This window comes from Oncorhynchus clarkii, unplaced genomic scaffold, assembly GCF_045791955.1.
Source record: "Oncorhynchus clarkii lewisi isolate Uvic-CL-2024 unplaced genomic scaffold, UVic_Ocla_1.0 unplaced_contig_306_pilon_pilon, whole genome shotgun sequence".
NCBI classification, from domain to species: Eukaryota; Metazoa; Chordata; class Actinopteri; order Salmoniformes; family Salmonidae; genus Oncorhynchus; species Oncorhynchus clarkii.
Genome location: NW_027258192.1, coordinates 45723 through 65270, shown reverse-complemented (window position 1 = coordinate 65270; position 19548 = coordinate 45723). Strand labels below are relative to the sequence as shown.

The 19548-nt window shown below is 40.5% G+C and overlaps 1 protein-coding gene across 1 annotated transcript; it reads left to right on the top strand.

Annotated features, from left to right (window-relative positions):
- The first annotated feature begins 859 nt into the window (after positions 1-859).
- On the top strand, positions 860-18869 carry LOC139395940 (zinc finger protein 664-like). Its single transcript, XM_071143249.1, has 2 exons — positions 860-950; positions 17772-18869. Exons 1-2 carry the CDS (start codon positions 860-862, stop codon positions 18524-18526), a joined length of 846 nt encoding a protein of 281 aa, XP_070999350.1. The 3' UTR covers positions 18527-18869.
- Positions 18870-19548: the final 679 nt, after the last annotated feature.

The window sequence follows — 19548 nt, the reverse complement described above, 5'->3', positions numbered from 1 at the left end:
ATTCTTATTTACAATGATGGACTAGGAACAGTGGGTTAACTGCCTTGTTCAGAGTCAGAACAACAGATTTTTACCTTTTCAGCTCAGGGATTCGATCAAACAACCTATTGGTTACTGACCCAACGCTCTAACCACTAGGCAACCTTCCGCCCCTAACATGTATCAGATAGAGATGGTGTGATGATCACTTTTCACCATTAGTTTGGGGGGATTATTTTACAACTTTGTTTAATGATACACAGTTTATGAAATGAATCCATGTGTTTATTAATTGTCTTTAAAACTAGATTAGTTATTTTAGTTACTGATCATGAATGTGTTTGGATAATTGAAGCAAACTTTATTGATCTGCCAATGAGAAATAGAGGTACATGAATATGTACTGGTCAACCTCTTCTTCTCTTTAGTATTCAGTTCTTCATATTAGATCTGACAGTATGAATGGTTCTTATGGTTGTATTCAGTTCATATTAGATCTGACAGTATGAATGGTTCTTATGGGCTGAGTGCCTGGAGTGTTTTTGTATGACTACAGTCAGGAGTTCTCTCTGACCCTGTGATGTCACCAGCATATTAAGTACATTCATCTTAAGATAGCCAGGTGAGACAACCACATGTCACAGTAAACACATTTCTCCTCAATTAGTCAGTTTCACATTATTATTATTATTATTATTTGTATTTTGGTGGGGGGATACTCTTTAAAGACGAAGGGTTTCAGACCTTTTGGGGCAGATGGGCAGGGACTCTGCTGTCCTAGCATCAGAGGGAAGCTGGTGCCACCATTGGGGTGCCAGGGCAGAGAAGTGCCTTGACTGGGCTGAGAGGGAGCTTGACCTCCTGTAGCAGTGGGACGGCCATGAGACCAGAGGTGGCAGAACTGAGTGCACGGGTTGGGATACAGGGTTTGAGCCTGAAGGTAGAGATGTGGCAGTTCCTCTTGCTGCACCGTAAGTAAACACCATTGTCTTGTAGTGGATGTGAGCTTCGGCTGGACGCCAGTGGAATGTACGGAGGAGCAGGGTGACATGGTGGAACTTGGGAAGGTTAAACACCCAGACGGACTGCAGTGTTCTAGATAAGTTCAATGGCGACCCATCATTCAGGACAGGTGAGCCACCTGTTTTGAGCCCCACAGTTATAGCGATAAAGTGTGAAAAAAATGATCTGTTTGCAACCAATGTAAAAAAACATTTAGAATTAAGTTATTAATAAATCCACAAACAAAAATGGTCTCTTTTGTTTTCTTGAGTAAGGCAGCTCCAAAATGCAGGTGTTTCAGCCTAGCTCATTGCCTTCTGTGGAGGTGGGGCAAGCCAGCAGAAAATACGGAGCGTTGTGCCGTGATTGGCTCAGTGTTCTGTCATTCATGGGGACAATACGTCACTGCCAAGTCTAAGGGTAGAAACTGAAAATTCAAGCTCCTTGGGTGCTGTCATAGAGTTACATTAGAGGTGCCCATCCATGAAGGCTCAAGGTCATTGTCCACAGATAAAGTAACGTTAAATCATGTGATATCTACAGTCGCTTTGATTGGACTGATCATGTCAACATCATACTTTCAAAATCTGAGCTAGCAGTCATCATCATGAATCAAGTTGACAATCTACTGGCAAATCCTTTTTAACTTCTTGATTCTACTTGAGACGCATATGTCTCAAGTAGGCACCTGGAAATGCAAATGCGCTACGCTAAATGCTAAATGTACTCGTTAAAACTCAAACCTTGATCAAAATTCACAAGCAGGGTATTGAATTAAAGCTACACTCGTTGTGAACCTAGCCAACAAGTCAGATTTTTAAAATGCTTTTCGGCGAAAGCATGAGAAGGTATTATCTGATAGCATGCACCACCTGAAAATGCCTGAATGCGACGTAAACAAAGACTCTGCTTATCCGACGCAGCACAAAACGCAGAAATAAAATATAAAACATTCATTACCTTTGACGAGCTTCTTTCTTGGCACTCCTATATGCCCCATAAACATCACTATTGGGTCTTTTTTTAGTTTAAATCGGTCCATATATACCCAAAATAGCTTTCTATGGAAGCTGTGTCATTCAGAAAAAAACATTGTTTTTTAACGCTGCATCATTTTTTTAAATTAAAAAAGTCGACGATAAACTTTCACAAAACACTTCGAAATCCTTTTGTAATCCAACTTTAGGTATTAGTAAACGTTTATAATCTATCAAAATGATTACAGGGCGATGTATATTCAATAGCTCCTCGTCTTCAAATCAATGGCTGCCATTGTCCACATTTACAGCGTCCTGGTGGAGACTGGAAGAAACGGATGCCAGATACTTGGATTTTCCAACAAAAAATTCAATTGAAAATGACGACAATGGCGACATCGTGTGGAATTTGTATGAATTGCATGCAGGTCGATATTACATTTTGTCCTCTTTTAACAACCCATGAAAGTGACTTATGGAAATTATTTTTAGCTTTCAGAGAGCAGTTTTTCTTGCGTTTTTCAATGAAACACACGATCTGTTATAGTCACAGCCGTGATTTAACCAGTTTTAGAAACTTCAGAGTGTTTTCTATCCACACATACTAATCATATGCATATACTATATTCCTGGCATGAGTAGCAGGACGCTGAAAAGTTGCGCGATTTTTAACAGAATGTTCGAAAAAGGAGGGGGTAGAAGTAAGAGGTTGTTTAATCTTTGTCATATGAAGAGAAATAATGAGAAATTTTAGATAAAATGTATCGGTGCTCATCGGTCATTGGACATAAACATCACACAACAAATTGCAAATTCAACAATGAGTGGTTTGGAAGGAATCAGTGGCAAACTGCAAGCATTGCAAAGCAATCATTAGCCTGCTATTCAGTGGAGTGGCTGTGTGGTCCCAAGTCTAAGATTAAGGGGTTCTTTTCCTAGTTTAAATTGGTAAACATTCAACATTGGCCATGCTGTCAATGAAGCTTGATTTGTGCCGCGCCCAAAACAACATAACTCAGTACTTCAAAATCTTACTTGAGTGAGTTCAATACAACTGGGAACTCAGGGGAAAAACAAGCTACGACTGAGAAAATACGTTTTGAACTTTCATCCAACTCGGAATTGTAAATTGGGAACTTGGGCCTCTTTCTACAGTTACGACCTGAAGATCACTGACGTCATCATTTTTTTCCTGAGTTCCCAGTTGTCTTGAAAGCACCATAAATCCAGAGAATGACAGACTTTGCTGACAAAGTTTGATGACAAAATATGCCCACAAATTACTGCTGCGCCACCTTCCTGTTCAAGTGAGCACAGCACAACAAGGTGAGTCCAAAAATGTCTTGTATGCTGGTGCATAAATGATGTAATATGCCAGGGAGATGTGAATACCGTAGCTAAGAAAGTAATACTAAGTCTATGTTGTGTAGTAAGATCTCAGTAGCCTATGTGCCTCACCCTAATAATTTGGTCTATTTTCACCTCTTAATTTTGCCTACTGTTCTGACTTGGTGGTTCACATGTAGCCAATAACCTGTTTTAGAGTCATCATTGAATATTGTAAGGGTTTTCATTGTCTGCTTATATGCCCCTTTATTTATCCTACGGTTCTGACTTGGCGTACAGGGAGAACACTGTAAGAACGGCCCATGTTCTGAATTTTGTCGCTTTGCATTTCAAAAGGGCTGCACAAATAGTTATATTGAATATGTCCGTCATAGCTCGCTCATTGATGTCTTAATCGAAATTACGGATGACCTCTTATCCGCTTTTCGTCCCCTTATGCCATAGTTTGAACATCTCAATTGTCAGTAGAAACCACATTTGCAAGTCAGCCATGTTATTTTAAAAGGCAGTAAATGAGGCCTAATTAACTGTTTTGATGACAGACAAGGCTCCGCTGATAGCCAGGTGTAGCAGTGTTAAATTGTTGGGACTATGCTGTTGGGTCCTAACAGTTTGTGGGCACTGTTATAGTGCAATTAATGTATTGTTTAGTGGCTTTGCTGTCATGCATCCCACTTTAATTATTTATTTATTTAACTAGGTAAGTCAGTTAAGAACAAATTCTTATTTACAATTAAGGCCTTCCCCAGCCAAACCCGGAATATGCTGGGCCAATTGTGCGCTTCCTTTTGGGACTCTTAATCATGGCCGGATGTGATTGAGCCTGGATTCGAACCAGGGACTGTAGGGATACCTCTTGCACTGAGATGCAGTACCACTCGGGAGTCCTTCGAATGTTTGTGCCCAACGTGGGGCAGGAGTTGGATGGCACTAGCAGGGAGCCCATTCAACAGAGATTTGAGAAATGTTTTTCTACTCTTCTCCAGATCTGTGCCTCGCCACAAACCTGTCTCGAAGCTCGACAGAACATTTCTTAGACCTCATTGCTTGGTTTTTGCTTTGACTTGCATTGTCAACTATTTTGACAGGTGTGTGCTTTTCCAATCATGTCCAATCATTTGAATTTGCCACAGGTGGACTCCAATCAAGTTGTAGAAACATCTCAAGGATGATCAATGGAAACAGGATGCACTTGAGCTGAATTTTGAGTCAGAGTAAATGGTCTGAATATTTATGCAAATGAGGATTCATTTTTATAAATTTGCTAAAATGTATAAAATATTTTTTTTTCGCTATGTCATTATGGGGTATTGTGTGTATGTTGATGAGCGGTATAATTTTTTTTTTGTATAAGCCTGTAACGTAACAATATGTGGAAAAAGTCAAGGGGTCTTGTATAATGTCCTGTATATGCTTTAAACTACAATTGAAGGATCTGAAGTGGTAAACACAAAGGCATAATGGGAAATGCATGTCCAATGGTTCTCTCTGTATGAGTCACATTAAAACACTAGGTAGGACAGTGGTTATCTGTATTAGTATTACCAACATAAAAACACCTAGGTAGAGCTGTGGTTCTCTCCGTATTAGTAATATCTCTGTATTACCCACATTAAAACACCTAGGTAGATTAGTGGTTATCTCTATTAGTATTATCTCTGTATTAGTATTACCCACATTAAAACACCTAGGTAGAGTCGTGGTTCTCTCTGAATTAGTATCATCTCTGTATTACCCACATTAAAACACCTAGGTAGAGCAGAGAGGACAGAGCATGTGGCTTTGCAACACACAGGTGTTTCATCTCCACACTGGGATGATTTTAACAGTGCAACGCCACACAGGCCTCATGCCTCTCAGGTAGGAGGGTACCAGAAATAAATGAATAAAAAACACAAAACTAATGAAGGAGCACACAGGGCCACAGCACTTCAGGAGCACACAGTCACCAACAATATGTCCCTGGCGTCAATACTTTCAACTGGCTCAGCTCGCTGTTACAGTACAGCACCACCAAATTCCATGTATTGAGTAACCGTCTGTCTTATGTTACGTTTTTATGGTTACATATCACACTATTTTGAGAGTCCCATTTTTATTTTTAGTATGTTACATCTCTATGAGACGAGGCTGCACCTTAACCTACATTATACACAGCAGGTCAAGAGGTGTGTTTTCCCTTCAGCATCTGCATGTGGCATAAGCTCACTAAAATGGTTAACCTTGGCTGTGAGTGATGGGAAAAAAATCTGACTAAGGCAATTACTTGAATAATTCAATGGATGTTTTGTATACAGACTTGATGAGTAAATTGTCTTGTTAAAAAAAATATTGACTTCGCTATGGGGCCATCAATAGGAATTGGGCCGTTATTCAGCTGAACTGCAGTACCGAAAATGCCCTCTGAGCACAGTGGAATGCATGCTTGTAGACTGGAAGCCTGGCCCCTTGTTCCGAGAAGGGTGTAATTGCAGACCGCAATTTGGGGCGTTCTCTGATATCGGGTGTTTCATCGTATCAAGTTTACACCAATTGATGCTCCCCATTGGTCCTTAACCGTTTCTTTTGCGTTGGGGACAACAGTTGTTGAGAACTGTAGAATTGTAGCTATGCCTAACCTTAACCCTTTTTCCTAACCTTAATCTCAGTCTCCTAACCAGCGTTAATTATCATAACCTGCCACGTTAGTTATCCAAACCTGCATGGTAAACAAATTCCTAACACTCACCCTTTTCCTAACCTTAACCTCAGTCTCCTAACCTCCACTTAAATTGTCCTAACCTGACACTTTAATTATCCTAACCTGTTATGTATGCTTTGTGCCTAGTTAAATAAATAAATAAACAAAACATTTAACAAATAGCCTCCATCAGTTTCATAACACCGAAACTGACCAATGGCATGTATCCATTTTTATTATATCAGGGTACATCCACATCAAGAAACTGTACAGTAGTTCTCTTACTGGGAGGCGCGGGAAATAGTTTAAAGAGCGATTGGTGCTGAGGAAGCTATGGCAGTGGATGCCCCGCAGCCTGTTGAGATTCATAATGTCGTTTACCAGTTGACGGATACCGATTGTAGAGATAAATTGTATGTGCGGCTGAAAGGTTTATGGGAGTTCAGGAATTAACATTGGAAGCATTGCAGGCAGTGGTGGAAAAAGTACCAAATTGTCATATTTGAGTTAAAGTAAAAATAATTGAGTCAAGGAAAAGATGAAAGCCACCCAGTAAAATCTACTTGAGTAAAGGTCTAAAGGTATTTAGTTTAACATATACATAAGTATCAAAAGTAAATGTAATTCCTAAAATATACTTAAGTATCAAAGGTAAAAGTATAAATCATTTCAAATTCATTACATTAGGCAAAATAGACAGCACGATTTTCTTGTAGTTTAAATGTAGGGATAGTCAGGGGCACACTCCAACACAGACATAGCGCGCGTTCCTATGAGTGCCAGAGGACAGAATAAATGATGAAAAACGAACGCCCAACACCCCTTGAATACGGCCGGTGTCAGTAAACACAATATACTTAAGTACTTTACACCACTGATTGCAGGGAATACTGACTGAAGATGTTCCTCCCTACGAGGCCCATGAGACTGTGTAGGGAGGGATGTGATTTGAATAGGACTGTGACTGAACGAGTGGAATGTTTTTATTTATCTATTTATGTATTTGGTTTTGATGTCGTTGTTTCCACGATGGACATGTATTTCTTTCTACAGTTTACTAACCTTACAGTAGGTGGCGGCAGACACGTTATATTGTGTAAATGTCAGGATACGAGAGAAGAAGATGACGCTGTTGCAATGTCGTAGTTGGGAACAGGAAGTTCCGGGTAGAAAACGTCAGAACTGTGTTATGTCGATAGTGGTTGTGTCCGTTTCAAATGTATTATTACAGGTATGTAATAGCACGTTTTAAACTTTCTAATGTCGAAATAATGTATATTATGTTAGGTAACAAATCCGTCAATGTATTATCACGTTTGGTAAAGGTTTTAATTGTATGTGTTATTTTGGGGTCAAATCGAGTGAGTGAAGAAGGTGATTAAAAACGATTTTTCAAGTCACATAGGTAGACTTTGGGTTTGTCTGAGTGTATGTATATAATTTAGTTAGTCATTTCATAAAGATTCCATTTATTTAAGTTAGTTTTTACATGTTCTTGGTTTTGTGTAAAATGATGCTTATGAGCTGGTAAATAGCCTCGTCCGAAGCATCCTGATCTCGCGAGTTTACATGCACTGTTTCGTTAATGTAAGCTCGCGAGATCTGGATGGTTCGGACGAGGCTCGTCAAATGGCGGCTTCAACGGTTTTGGTCGTCTTCCTAGGAGTTTGCTCGTGGGGAAATGGCGACACGAGGCTGTGTGATGGAGTGTCAAAATAGAGAGAAGCTAGCTGAAGTTATCCTTCACCATTTGGAGAGAGAGGCCAACTGCATGGAATGGCGTCGATTAATGCGGATGAATCGGAGCACGTATCAAACTCATTCCATGGAGGACCAAGTGTCTGCGGGTTTTCGCTCCACCCTTGTACTTGATTAATGAATTAAGGTCACTAATTAGTGAGGAACTCACCTCAACTGATTGTCTATGTTTTAATTGAAAGGAAAAAAATAAAACCCGCTGAGACTCGGTCCTCAATGGAATGAGTTAGACACCCCTGAAACAATTGAAATGGAGAGAGAGTTTGAGAAGCAACAACTGTGCTGGAATGCGATCAATGTGGGGGACAGTTCTGATGATATGGAGCCAGAGGATGAGGGCCTAGTATTTGAATGGTCTGTAGTGGAAAGACATAGGAAGAACAGAGATAATGATACTGGAAGCAGTGGCGCATGTAGTATAGAAACTCCAGAGGTCCAAGGTAGGGAGCTAGAGTAATAATGTGTCACAGTGGAAAGTTGGGATGATGTTTGAGGAGACCACAGGGCCTCATTTACACCCTATCTGATTAACCAAGGCCTTAGAGAGAGGTGAAGTTCAGCTGGGCAGGATCCGTGTCCATGGTAGATTGTTAATATCTTGTACTAGTCAGGTTCAGCAAAGGAAGATTTTTCAAATGGAAAATCATAATGGGACGAAGCTCAGGAAGACAGAGTGGTTGAAGCCTAAAGGTTGATCAGTAGGAAAGAGGGTTAAAGAAGTGAAAGCTTATCAGTGCTGTTGAGGTGTTAGAAGGTTTTGTCTGGAAAAGTACAGAATAGGATTCCTTAGCTTCAATGTCAGTGATTTTGACCCAGCCTCATCAATCAACCAATCAAATGTATTTATAAAGCCCTTCTTACATCAGCTGATGTCACAAAGTGCTGTACAGAAACCCAGCCTAAAACCCCAAACAGCAAGCAATGCAGGTGTAGAAGCACAGTGGCTAGGAAAAACTCCCTAGAAAGGCCAGAACCTAGGAAGAAACCTAGAGAGGAACCAGGCTATGAGGGGTGGCCAGTCCTCTTCTGTCTGTGCTGGGTGGAGATTATAACAGAACATGGCCAAGATGTTCCAATGTTCATAGATGACCAGCAGGGTCAAATAATAATAATCACAGTGGTTGTCGAGGGTGCAACAGGTCAGCACCTCAGGAGTAAATGTCATTTGGCTTTTAATAGCCAATCATTGAGAGTATCTCTACCGCTCCTGCTGTCTCTAGAGAGTTGAAAACAGCAGATCTGGGACAGGTAGCACATCCGGTGAACAGGTCAGGGTTCCATGACAGCAGGCAGAACAGTTGAAACTGGATCAGCAACAGTGAATCATCACAGTGTTTTTAAATGCCAAAGAATGGGACATGTAGCTGTTGAGTGGAAAGATGTGCCAAGTGTGTTGGGGAACTTGATTACAGTGAATGTTGGAGCAATGTGACTGTTAAGTGTTGCAATTGTGTGGAGGACAAAGAGCAGCATTTGGTGGATGCCGGGTGCAGAGAGATGCTCAGAGATATAGAATCTGTCTTGATGTATCATATGCAGAGGCTGTAAGACAGACTGGTGGAACTACAGTGCAGACTGATGGAGCTTCCATGGCTGGTCCCGTAGTAAGAGGACCTACTATCAGACTGATGGAGCTTCCATGGCTGGTCCCGTAGTAAGAGGACCTACTATCAGACTGATGGAGCTTCCATGGCTGGTCCTGTAGTAAGAGGCCCTACTGTCAGACTGATGGAGCTTCCATGGTTGGTCCCGTAGTAAGAGGACCTACTGTCAGACTGATAGAGCTTCCATGGCTGGTCCTGTAGTAAGAGGACCTACTGTCAGAACTGGTCTTTCTACTAGTCCTGACATGGTTTCGAGGCCTGTTCAGAAATCTTGTGCCCATAAATGCACTGTGACAAAGGATTCTTTAATAGTGAATAATTTGTACTTCATAGTTTTCATTTGTGAGGTTATCAACAACTTGGATTGTGTAAAGCAGAAATACCAGGTTTAAAGTTATCTTGTAAACTGCAGCAGAGTTGTTGGGGGTAACAGATGTTACTGTCGGTATGGATTTTGATAAGCTGGATAACCTCTGGGTGGATTGTCTCAGCATGATATAGACCCCAATGTTTGCAAACGCAGAAAGGGATCTGATATAGTTTTTTGGGGGGTGTGGGAGGGTTTTTGGGGGGAAGGGGAGGGTGTGGTAGAAGTTAAGAGGGATTTATTGTTTTATTTTCTTAGTACAGAGTTAAACAGACATGCACCTTAAAGGTTTGTTTGTGGACCTCCATGATACCATAGGAGGTCTGCATCAACGGACTTCAGTGCAGGTAGTGCCTCATCAGAGAGAGAACATTTCAGTTGCTCTCCAGTTCTGAAGCTGAATGTAATGGTTATCAGTTCTAATATTCAGACACTGATAATTCTTACTGTTGTGTGAACGGGAAATAAAATAGGTTTTTGTGAGTGAAGTAATACAGGGAATACAAGGTTATTCATAACAATTGTACATAGTGCTGCCTGAATCATACTGCAACCTTGTACATAGTACATAGTGCTGCCTGAATCATACTGCAACCTTGTACATAGTACATAGTGCTGCCTGAATCATACTGCAACCTTGTACATAGTACATAGTGCTGCCTGAATCATACTGCAACCTTGTACATAGTACATAGTGCTGCCTGAATCATACTGCAACCTTGTACATAGTACATAGTGCTGCCTGAATCATACTGCAACCTTGTACATAGTACATAGTGCTGCCTGAATCATACTGCAACCTTGTACATAGTACATAGTGCTGCCTGAATCATACTGCAACCTTGTACATAGTACATAGTGCTGCCTGAATCATACTGCAACCTTGTACATAGTACATAGTGCTGCCTGAATCATACTGCAACCTTGTACATAGTACATAGTGCTGCCTGAATCATACTGCAACCTTGTACATAGTACATAGTGCTGCCTGAATCATACTGCAACCTTGTACATAGTACATAGTGCTGCCTGAATCATACTGCAACCTTGTACATAGTACATAGTGCTGCCTGAATCATACTGCAACCTTGTACATAGTACATAGTGCTGCCTGAATCATACTGCAACCTTGTACATAGTACATAGTGCTGCCTGAATCATACTGCAACCTTGTACATAGTACATAGTGCTGCCTGAATCATACTGCAACCTTGTACATAGTACATAGTTCTGCCTGAATCATACTGCAACCTTGTACATAGTACATAGTGCTGCCTGAATCATACTGCAACCTTGTACATAGTACATAGTGCTGCCTGAATCATACTGCAACCTTGTACATAGTACATAGTGCTGCCTGAATCATACTGCAACCTTGTACATAGTACATAGTGCTGCCTGAATCATACTGCAACCTTGTACATAGTACATAGTGCTGCCTGAATCATACTGCAACCTTGTACATAGTACATAGTGCTGCCTGAATCATACTGCAACCTTGTACATAGTACATAGTGCTGCCCCTGAATCATACTGCAACCTTGTACATAGTACATAGTGCTGCCTGAATCATACTGCAACCTTGTACATAGTACATAGTGCTGCCTGAATCATACTGCAACCTTGTACATAGTACATAGTGCTGCCTGAATCATACTGCAACCTTGTACATAGTACATAGTGCTGCCTAAATCATACTGCAATCTTGTACATAGTACATAGTGCTGCCTAAATCATACTGCAACCTTGTACATTGTACATAGTGCTGCCTAAATCATACTGCAACCTTGTCCTAAATTGTTTTATGCATTTTTGTGAATTTTAAGAAATCTAATGTAGATTAAGTGCACTTATATTGTGCAATTTAAAATGTGTACTTTGTGTCTAATGTGAATGAATGTTTTGTCAAGGATTATCTACCTAATCTACTGAAATTAGATAATTGAACAAGAAAAAAGAGAATATATTTTTTACAGAATAAAGAAAGTGCCAGAACTGTCAACACTAACTTTTGTGTCCTTTTGTCTACATAACTACAGGCCGACTCAGATTAAGAGGCCGTTAACATCAACAGTGAGGACAAACCCAGCCTGCTTCTCTCCTTCCACACTGAGTCCAAACCTACAGTCACTGGGTCCTGATTGTGACAGTGGAGCCCAGTTTGCACTGCAGGATCCAGAGATGACATCAGTGAAGCTGGAAGACTGCAGTCAAACACTGGAGCTGAATGTCATCATTAAAGATGAAGAAGAGGAGGAGGAGATTGGTACATCTGTTAGTCATGGTAACAGCAGGTTCTATCTACAGTGCATCCGGAAAGTTTTCAGACCCCTTGACTTTTTCCACATTTTGTTCTGTTACTTCCTTATTCTGAAATTGATGAGAACTACAATTTAAATCCATCTACACACACATTACCACATGTCAAATGTCAGGTTTTTTAAATGTTTGCAAATGTAATGTTGAAGCCCCTTTGGCAGCGATTACAGCCTCTTCTTGGGTATGAAGCTTGGCACACCTGTATTTGGGGAGTTTCTCCCATCCATTCTCTGTCAGGTTGGATGGGGAGTGTCACTGCACAGCTATTTTCAGGTCTCTCCAGAGATGTTCGATTGGGTTCAAGTCCGGCCTCTGGCTGGGCCACTCAAGGACATTCAGAAACTTGTCCCGAAGCCACTTCTGCATTGTCTTGGCTGCGTGCTTAGGGTCGTTGTCCTGTTGGAAGGTGGAACTTCACCCCAGTCTGAGGTCCTGAGCGCTCTGGAGCAGGTTTTTATCAAGTATCTCAATGTTCTTTGCTCCAATCATCTTTCCCTTTATCCTGACTCGTCTCCCAGTCCCTGTCACCACCATGCTTTACCGTAGGGATGGTATTGGCCAGGTGATGAGCGGTGCCTGGTTTCCTCCAGATGTGATGTTTGGCATTCAGGCCAAAGAGTTCAAACTTTATTTAATCAGACCAGAGAATCTTCTTTCTCGTGATCTTCGTCTTTTTGGTGCCTTTTTGCAAACTCCAAGATGGCTGTCATGTGTCTTTTACTGAGGAGTGGCTTCCGTCTGGCCACTCTACCATAAATCCCTGATTGGTGGAGTGCTGCAGAGATTGTTGTACCTTTTGACGGTTCTTCCACCTCCACAAAAGAACTCAGGAGCTCTGTCAGAGTGATTATCAGGTTCTTTGGTCACCTCCCTGACCAAGACCCTTCTCTCCCGATTGCTAAGTTTGGCTGGGCGGCCAGCTCTAGGAAAAGTCTTGGTGTTTCAAAACTAATTATATTTAAGAATGTTGGAAGCCAGTGTGTTCTTGGGGACCTTCAATGCTGCAGACATTTTTTTGGTACACTTCCCCAGATCTGTACCTCAACACAATCCTGTCTTGGAGATCTACGGACAATTCCTTTGACCTCATGGCTTGGTTTTTGCTCTGACATGCACTGTCAACTGTGGGACCTTATATAGACAGGTGTGTGTGCCTTTCCAAATTATGTCCAATCAATTTAATTTACCACAGGTGGACTCCAATCAAGTTGTAGAAACATCTCAAGGATGCTAAATGGAAACAGGATGCACCTGAGCTCAACTTCGAGTCTCATAGCAAAGTGTCTGAATACTTATGTAAATATGGTATTTCTGTTTTTTATTTTGAATACTTTTGCAAACATTTTCTAAAAACCTGTTTTTGCATTGTCATTATGGGGTTTTGTGTGTAGATTGTTGAGGGAAAAATATTTAATTGATTTTAGAATAAGGCTGTAACGCGACAAAATGTGGAAAAATTGAAGGAGTCTGAATACTTTCTGAATGCACTGCTACGTTATTTTCATAAGTTCCTCTATAAATTGTGACCCAGCCTGTTGCTTGGTTGAATTTTGTAATTCGGACATCACACATCTTAAGCGATCTTGAGTTCTTAGAGAGTAGACTAAAGAAGGGAAATAGTCAAAATGCCAATTTTTTAAAAAGTTCTATGAAATGAGTCTGTGTAGTTACTAACCCTTGTGATAGTGAGTGGAGGATGATATGAAATGAGTCTGTGTAGTTACTAACCCTTGTGATAGTGAGTGGAGGATGATATGAGTCTGTCGTTACTAACCCTTGTGATAGTGAGTGGAGGATGATATGAAATGAGTCTGTGTAGTTACTAACCCTTGTGATAGTGAGAGGAGGATGATATGAAATGAGTCTGTGTAGTTACTAACCCTTGTGATAGTGAGTGGAGGATGATATGAAAATAGTCTGTGTAGTTACTAACCCTTGTGATAGTGAGTGGAGGATGACATGAGTTTGTGTAGTTACTAACTCTTGTGATAGTGAGTGGAGGATGATATGAAATGAGTCTGTGTAGTTACTAACCCTTGTGATAGTGAGTGGAGGATGATATGAAAGAGTCTGTGTAGTTACTAACCCTTGTGATAGTGAGTGGAGGATGATATGAAATTAGTCTGTAGTTACTAACCCTTGTGATAGTGAGTGGAGGATGATATGAAATTAGTCTGTGTAGTTACTAACCCTTGTGATAGTGAGTGGAGGATGATATGAAATGAGTCTGTGTAGTTACTAACCCTTGTGATAGTGAGTGGAGGATGATATGAAATGAGTCTGTGTAGTTTCTAACCCTTGTGATAGTGAGTGGAGGATGATATGAAATTAGTCTGTGTAGTTACTAACCCTTGTGATAGTGAGTGGAGGATGAAATGAGTTTGTGTAGTTACTAACTCTTGTGATAGTGAGTGGAGGATGATATGAAATGAGTCTGTGTAGTTACTAACCCTTGTGATAGTGAGTGGAGGATGATATGAAAGAGTCTGTGTAGTTACTAACCCTTGTGATAGTGAGTGGAGGATGATATGAAATTAGTCTGTGTAGTTACTAACCCTTGTGATAGTGAGTGGAGGATGATATGAAATGAGTCTGTGTAGTTACTAACCCTTGTGATAGTGAGTGGAGGATGATATGAAATTAGTCTGTGTAGTTACTAACCCTTGTGATAGTGAGTGGAGGATGAAATTAGTTTGTGTAGTTACTAACCCTTGTGATAGTGATTGGAGGATGATATGAAATGAGTCTGTGTAGTTTCTATCCCTTGTGATAGTGAGTGGAGGATGACATGAGTTTGTGTAGTTACTAACTTTTGTGATAGTGAGTGGAGGATGATATGAAATGAGTCTGTGTAGTTACTAACCCTTGTGATAGTGAGTGGAGGATGATATGAAAGAGTCTGTGTAGTTACTAACCCTTGTGATAGTGAGTGGAGGATGATATGAAATTAGTCTGTGTAGTTACTAACCCTTGTGATAGTGAGTGGATGATATGAAATGAGTCTGTGTAGTTACTAACCCTTGTGATAGTGAGTGGAGGATGATATGAAATGAGTCTGTGTAGTTACTAACCCTTGTGATAGTGAGTGGATGATTTGAAATGAGTCTGTGTAGTTACTAACCCTTGTGATAGTGAGTGGAGGATGATATGAAATGAGTCTGTGTAGTTACTAACCCTTGTGATAGTGAGTGGAGGATGATATGAAATGAGTCTGTGTAGTTACTAACCCTTGTGATAGTGAGTGGAGGATGATATGAAATGAGTCTGTGTAGTTACTAACCCTTGTGATAGTGAGTGGAGGATGATATGAAATGAGTCTGTGTAGTTACTAACCCTTGTGATAGTGAGTGGAGGATGATATGAAATGAGTCTGTGTAGTTACTAACCCTTGTGATAGTGAGTGGAGGATGATATGAAATGAGTCTGTGTAGTTACTAACCCTTGTGATACTGAGTGGATGATATGATATGAGTCTGTGTAGTTACTAACCCTTGTGATAGTGAGTGGAGGATGATATGAAATGAGTCTGTGTAGTTACTAACCCTTGTGATAGTGAGTGGAGGATGATATGAAATGAGTCTGTGTAGTTACTAACCCTTGTGATAGTGAGTGGAGGATGATATGAAATGAGTCTGTGTAGTTACTAACCCTTGTGATAGTGAGTGGAGGATGATATGAAATGAGTCTGTAGTTACTAACCCTTGTGATAGTGAGTGGAGGATGATATGAAATGAGTCTGTGTAGTTACTAACCCTTGTGATAGTGAGTGGAGGATTATATGGCTCCTAATTTTCACTCCTTTTGCCCCTTCTTGACTTCCACTGTTACCAGGGTTGGGGTCAATACCAGATTCTTCAGAAAATAGACTGAAATTCCAATTCTCTGCAATGCTTTTAAATTAGGAAAATGTGGAATTGGAATTTGATTTGTGAATTGACTGGAATTTAAATGAAATTGACCCCAACCCTGACTTACCCACTTTTAGAATAGTTTTATTCCCCTTTTGTATTGTACAACCTACTGATATGAATACATATGTCACCCAGTACAGCCAGAAGAGGACTTGCCACACCTGATATGTGACTAGTTTCAGAAAACTAGGTGTATGTCACACGTCACTACTTCACAGTAGAGCTATTTGAACGCAAACTTTGTTTTAAAATCAAAATGTGTTTTTTTGTCAGAAATGTCTTCTGGAACATGTGAACTTTCATGTGCCTTAATAACAAACTTGTACGCCATCTGTAAATACAAATAGAGTAAAACAATTCTGAGCCTAGTTTGTTTAGCCACAGAAAAAGCCAGCAACCTTCCAGCTAGCCATCATTGGCTGAGATAATGAGTGGGCTGGACATGCCTAGAGATTAGTTCAGATTGGTCTGCCATATAGCGCTTCTGTCTATTTGAGCTGGTCAGTATGTGTAGGTAATCCTGTCTAATGCGGCTTTAAATAATATATATATATATATCGTAGTGTAACTCCCCACTTTCTGGAGGACCGAGTTTTGAAATCAGTGGAATTAGAGTATGATATGTAAGGAAAACACCTGTCTCTGGATTACATCTTCAAACTAAGGGTAACGATGACATCAGTGAGAGAGGGAGAAGCGTCCATCCATGTATACGGACGGGTAAGATAGTCTAGCTAGCTAAATTTTCAGATATTACACGTTTCTAATTTTGTCAAAGTCGTTTTAATTTCAAGTTAAAGTGTTAGTGCACTGTTAGCTAGCTGGCTAACGTTAGCTTGGGTGCATGACTACTGCTGTTAGGTCAGCTAGCTAACGTTATGATCAGTGTAGTGATATTGTTCATATCTCAGAGAAATTTGCGTTGCTAGTTATAGCCTAATGTTAGCTGGCTAATATTGAACCTGGTTTGTTAGCTACCAGCAGATTCATGCAGGTTACTAACGGCAAGAGTTGTGACTGTGGTTCATTGTTTAGCTAGCTAGCTACATGTCTTAACAAAAGACTCCACTTTGCAAGTAACCATTTCAGTAGAATGTTTATGTCACTGCAACAACTATTGATAGACGTAGCTGGTACATTCGCTCTGGCTATCTACTCAGATTTCAGAGCACTCTCGTCTGAGTGTGCAAGAGCACAGAATAAATGATGAATTTACGAACGCTCAACAGCCATTGAATATGGCCTTGTCTGTAAAAGTTGACAAAAAAGCGTGAATTGTTGCCAACAGCACAGGGTGTGAACGATACTGAATGGGTGTAGACAAAGAGGTCTGCAGTAGGTGTACCAAAACATTCAAAGGCCATTTTCTCAAAAGTGAGGTTACAAGTTTGTCAACTTTTAAAACATAATTACTCTCCTATTGTTCCTCAACTGTAGTGTATGATATACCATTTTCTAGCTCTGAGTCTACTTCTATCCAATGTATAAAAATACAAAAAAATGTTGGTACATTAGATCAAGCCGGTCAGTCACATATGAATACATATGTCACCTGGTACAGCCAGAAGAGGACTGGCCACCCCTCAGAGCCTGATTCCTCTCTAGGTTTCTTCCTATGTTCCTGCCTTTCTACTGAGTTTTTCCTTAGCCACTGCACTTCTGCATTGCTTGCTCTTTGAGGTTTTAGGCTGGGTTTCTGTTCAACACTTTGAAAACTTAATTTAAAAAAGGCTTAATAAAAAAAATAATTGATCAATATCACAACTGAGTTGGGATTGACATGTATGTCACACAAACTGACTGGTTGTTCTGATGTTGTTCACACAGGGGACCATGTTGAGACATTCTCTACATCCAGAGAGCAACAGCAGGAAGGTCACAGAGCTAAGAGGTCTCACCACTGCCCACATTGTGAGGAGATTTTCCCAATTCTATCAAAGCTAAAGATACATATAAAAATACACACAGGAGAGAAGCCTTACTCCTGCTCTGACTGTGGGGGGAGATTCTCCCGATTGGATACCTTAAAATGTCACCACCGAATACATACAGGAGAGAAGCCTTACTCCTGCTTTGACTGTGGTAAATGCTTTAAAACATCAACTGAGCTAAAATCTCATCAGCGAAGACACACAGGAGAGAAGCCTTACTCCTGCTCTGACTGTGGGGAGAGTTTCTCCAGATTGGATACCTTAAAATGTCACCAACAAATGCATACAGGAGTGAAGCCTTACTCCTGCTCTGAATGTGGAAAGAGTTTCTCTCAACAGGGTAACTTAAAAACACACCAACGTATACATAAAGGAGAGAAGCCTTACTCCTGCTCTGACTGTGGGAAAGGCTTTAAAACATCAACTGAGCTAAAATCTCACCAGAGAACTCACACAGGAGAGAAGCCTCACTACTGCTCTGACTGTGGGGCGAGTTTCTCTCAATTGAGCAATTTAAGAAGACACCAACGTATACATAAAGGAGAGAAGCCTTACCATTGCTCTGACTGTGGGACAAGTTTCTCTCAATTGAGCAACTTAAAAACGCACCAACGCATACATAAAGGAGAGAAGTTCTCTCAGACCAGCTAAGATTAAAGTCACTCCATCACTTAATTCTCATTTGATAGAAGAAGTGGTAACAGTGAATTGGATCAAATGAAGAAAGCGTAGAACACTGTAATCTTATTGTTTCTCAATGTGAGAGAACTGTACAGAGGAAAAGGATTGTTATAGAATGTTAGCCTCTCTTTACTTTACTGATCAGTGTGCACCTTATCAGTTTTGGTGTGTTTTGTTAGATTCTACTGTAAACATGTTGAGATTACCTGGATTTTCCCTTAGCGTTGAAAACCCTCTGAGGGATCACTTGTTAAAACAATGCAGTGTGATGGTTGACTGGGTGATACGGCTTCCTTCTGCAGTTTTCTGTCGGATTGAGTTAGTAGACACAACATGTATCAGATAGAGATGGTGTGATGATCAGTTTTCACCACTAGTTTGGGTATATTATTTTTGCTATTAATCAACTTTGTTTGAAACATCGACACTGAAAAAAAAAATATATATATAAATGCAACATGTTTTTAGTTTTTATTTCACCTTTATTTAACCAGGTAGGCTAGTTGAGAACAAGTTCTCATTTGCAACTGCGACCTGGCAGACCTGGCAACATGTGAAGTGTTGGTCCCATGTTTCAAGACCAGAAATGTTCCTTATGCACAACAAGGGTATTTCTCTCAAATTCTGTGCTCAAAATTGTTTCCATCCCTGTTAGTTAGCATTTTTTCTTTGCCAATATAATCCATCCATCTGACAGATGTGGCATATCAAGAAGCTGATTAAACAACATGATCATTACGCAGGTGAACCTTGTGCTGGGAACAATACAAGGACAGTCTAAAATGTGCAGTTTTGTCACACAACCCAATGCCACAGATGTCTCATGTTTTAAGGGAATGTGCAATTGGCATGCTGACTGTAGGAATACCCACCAGAGCTGTTGCCAGATAATTGAATGTTAATTTCCCTACAATAAGCTGCCTCCAACATTGTTTTAGAGAATTTGGCAGTACCTCCGACCGGCCTCAACCGCAGACCATGTGTATGGTGTA

Bases quoted from the DNA above. Each gene is read 5' to 3' on its own strand.
- LOC139395940 (XM_071143249.1), top strand. From the start codon at position 860: ATGAGACCAGAGGTGGCAGAACTGAGTGCACGGGTTGGGATACAGGGT. The intron at 951-17,771 runs GTAAGTAAACAC...TTGTTCACACAG, and splicing joins GCAGTTCCTCTTGCTGCACC to GGGACCATGTTGAGACATTC.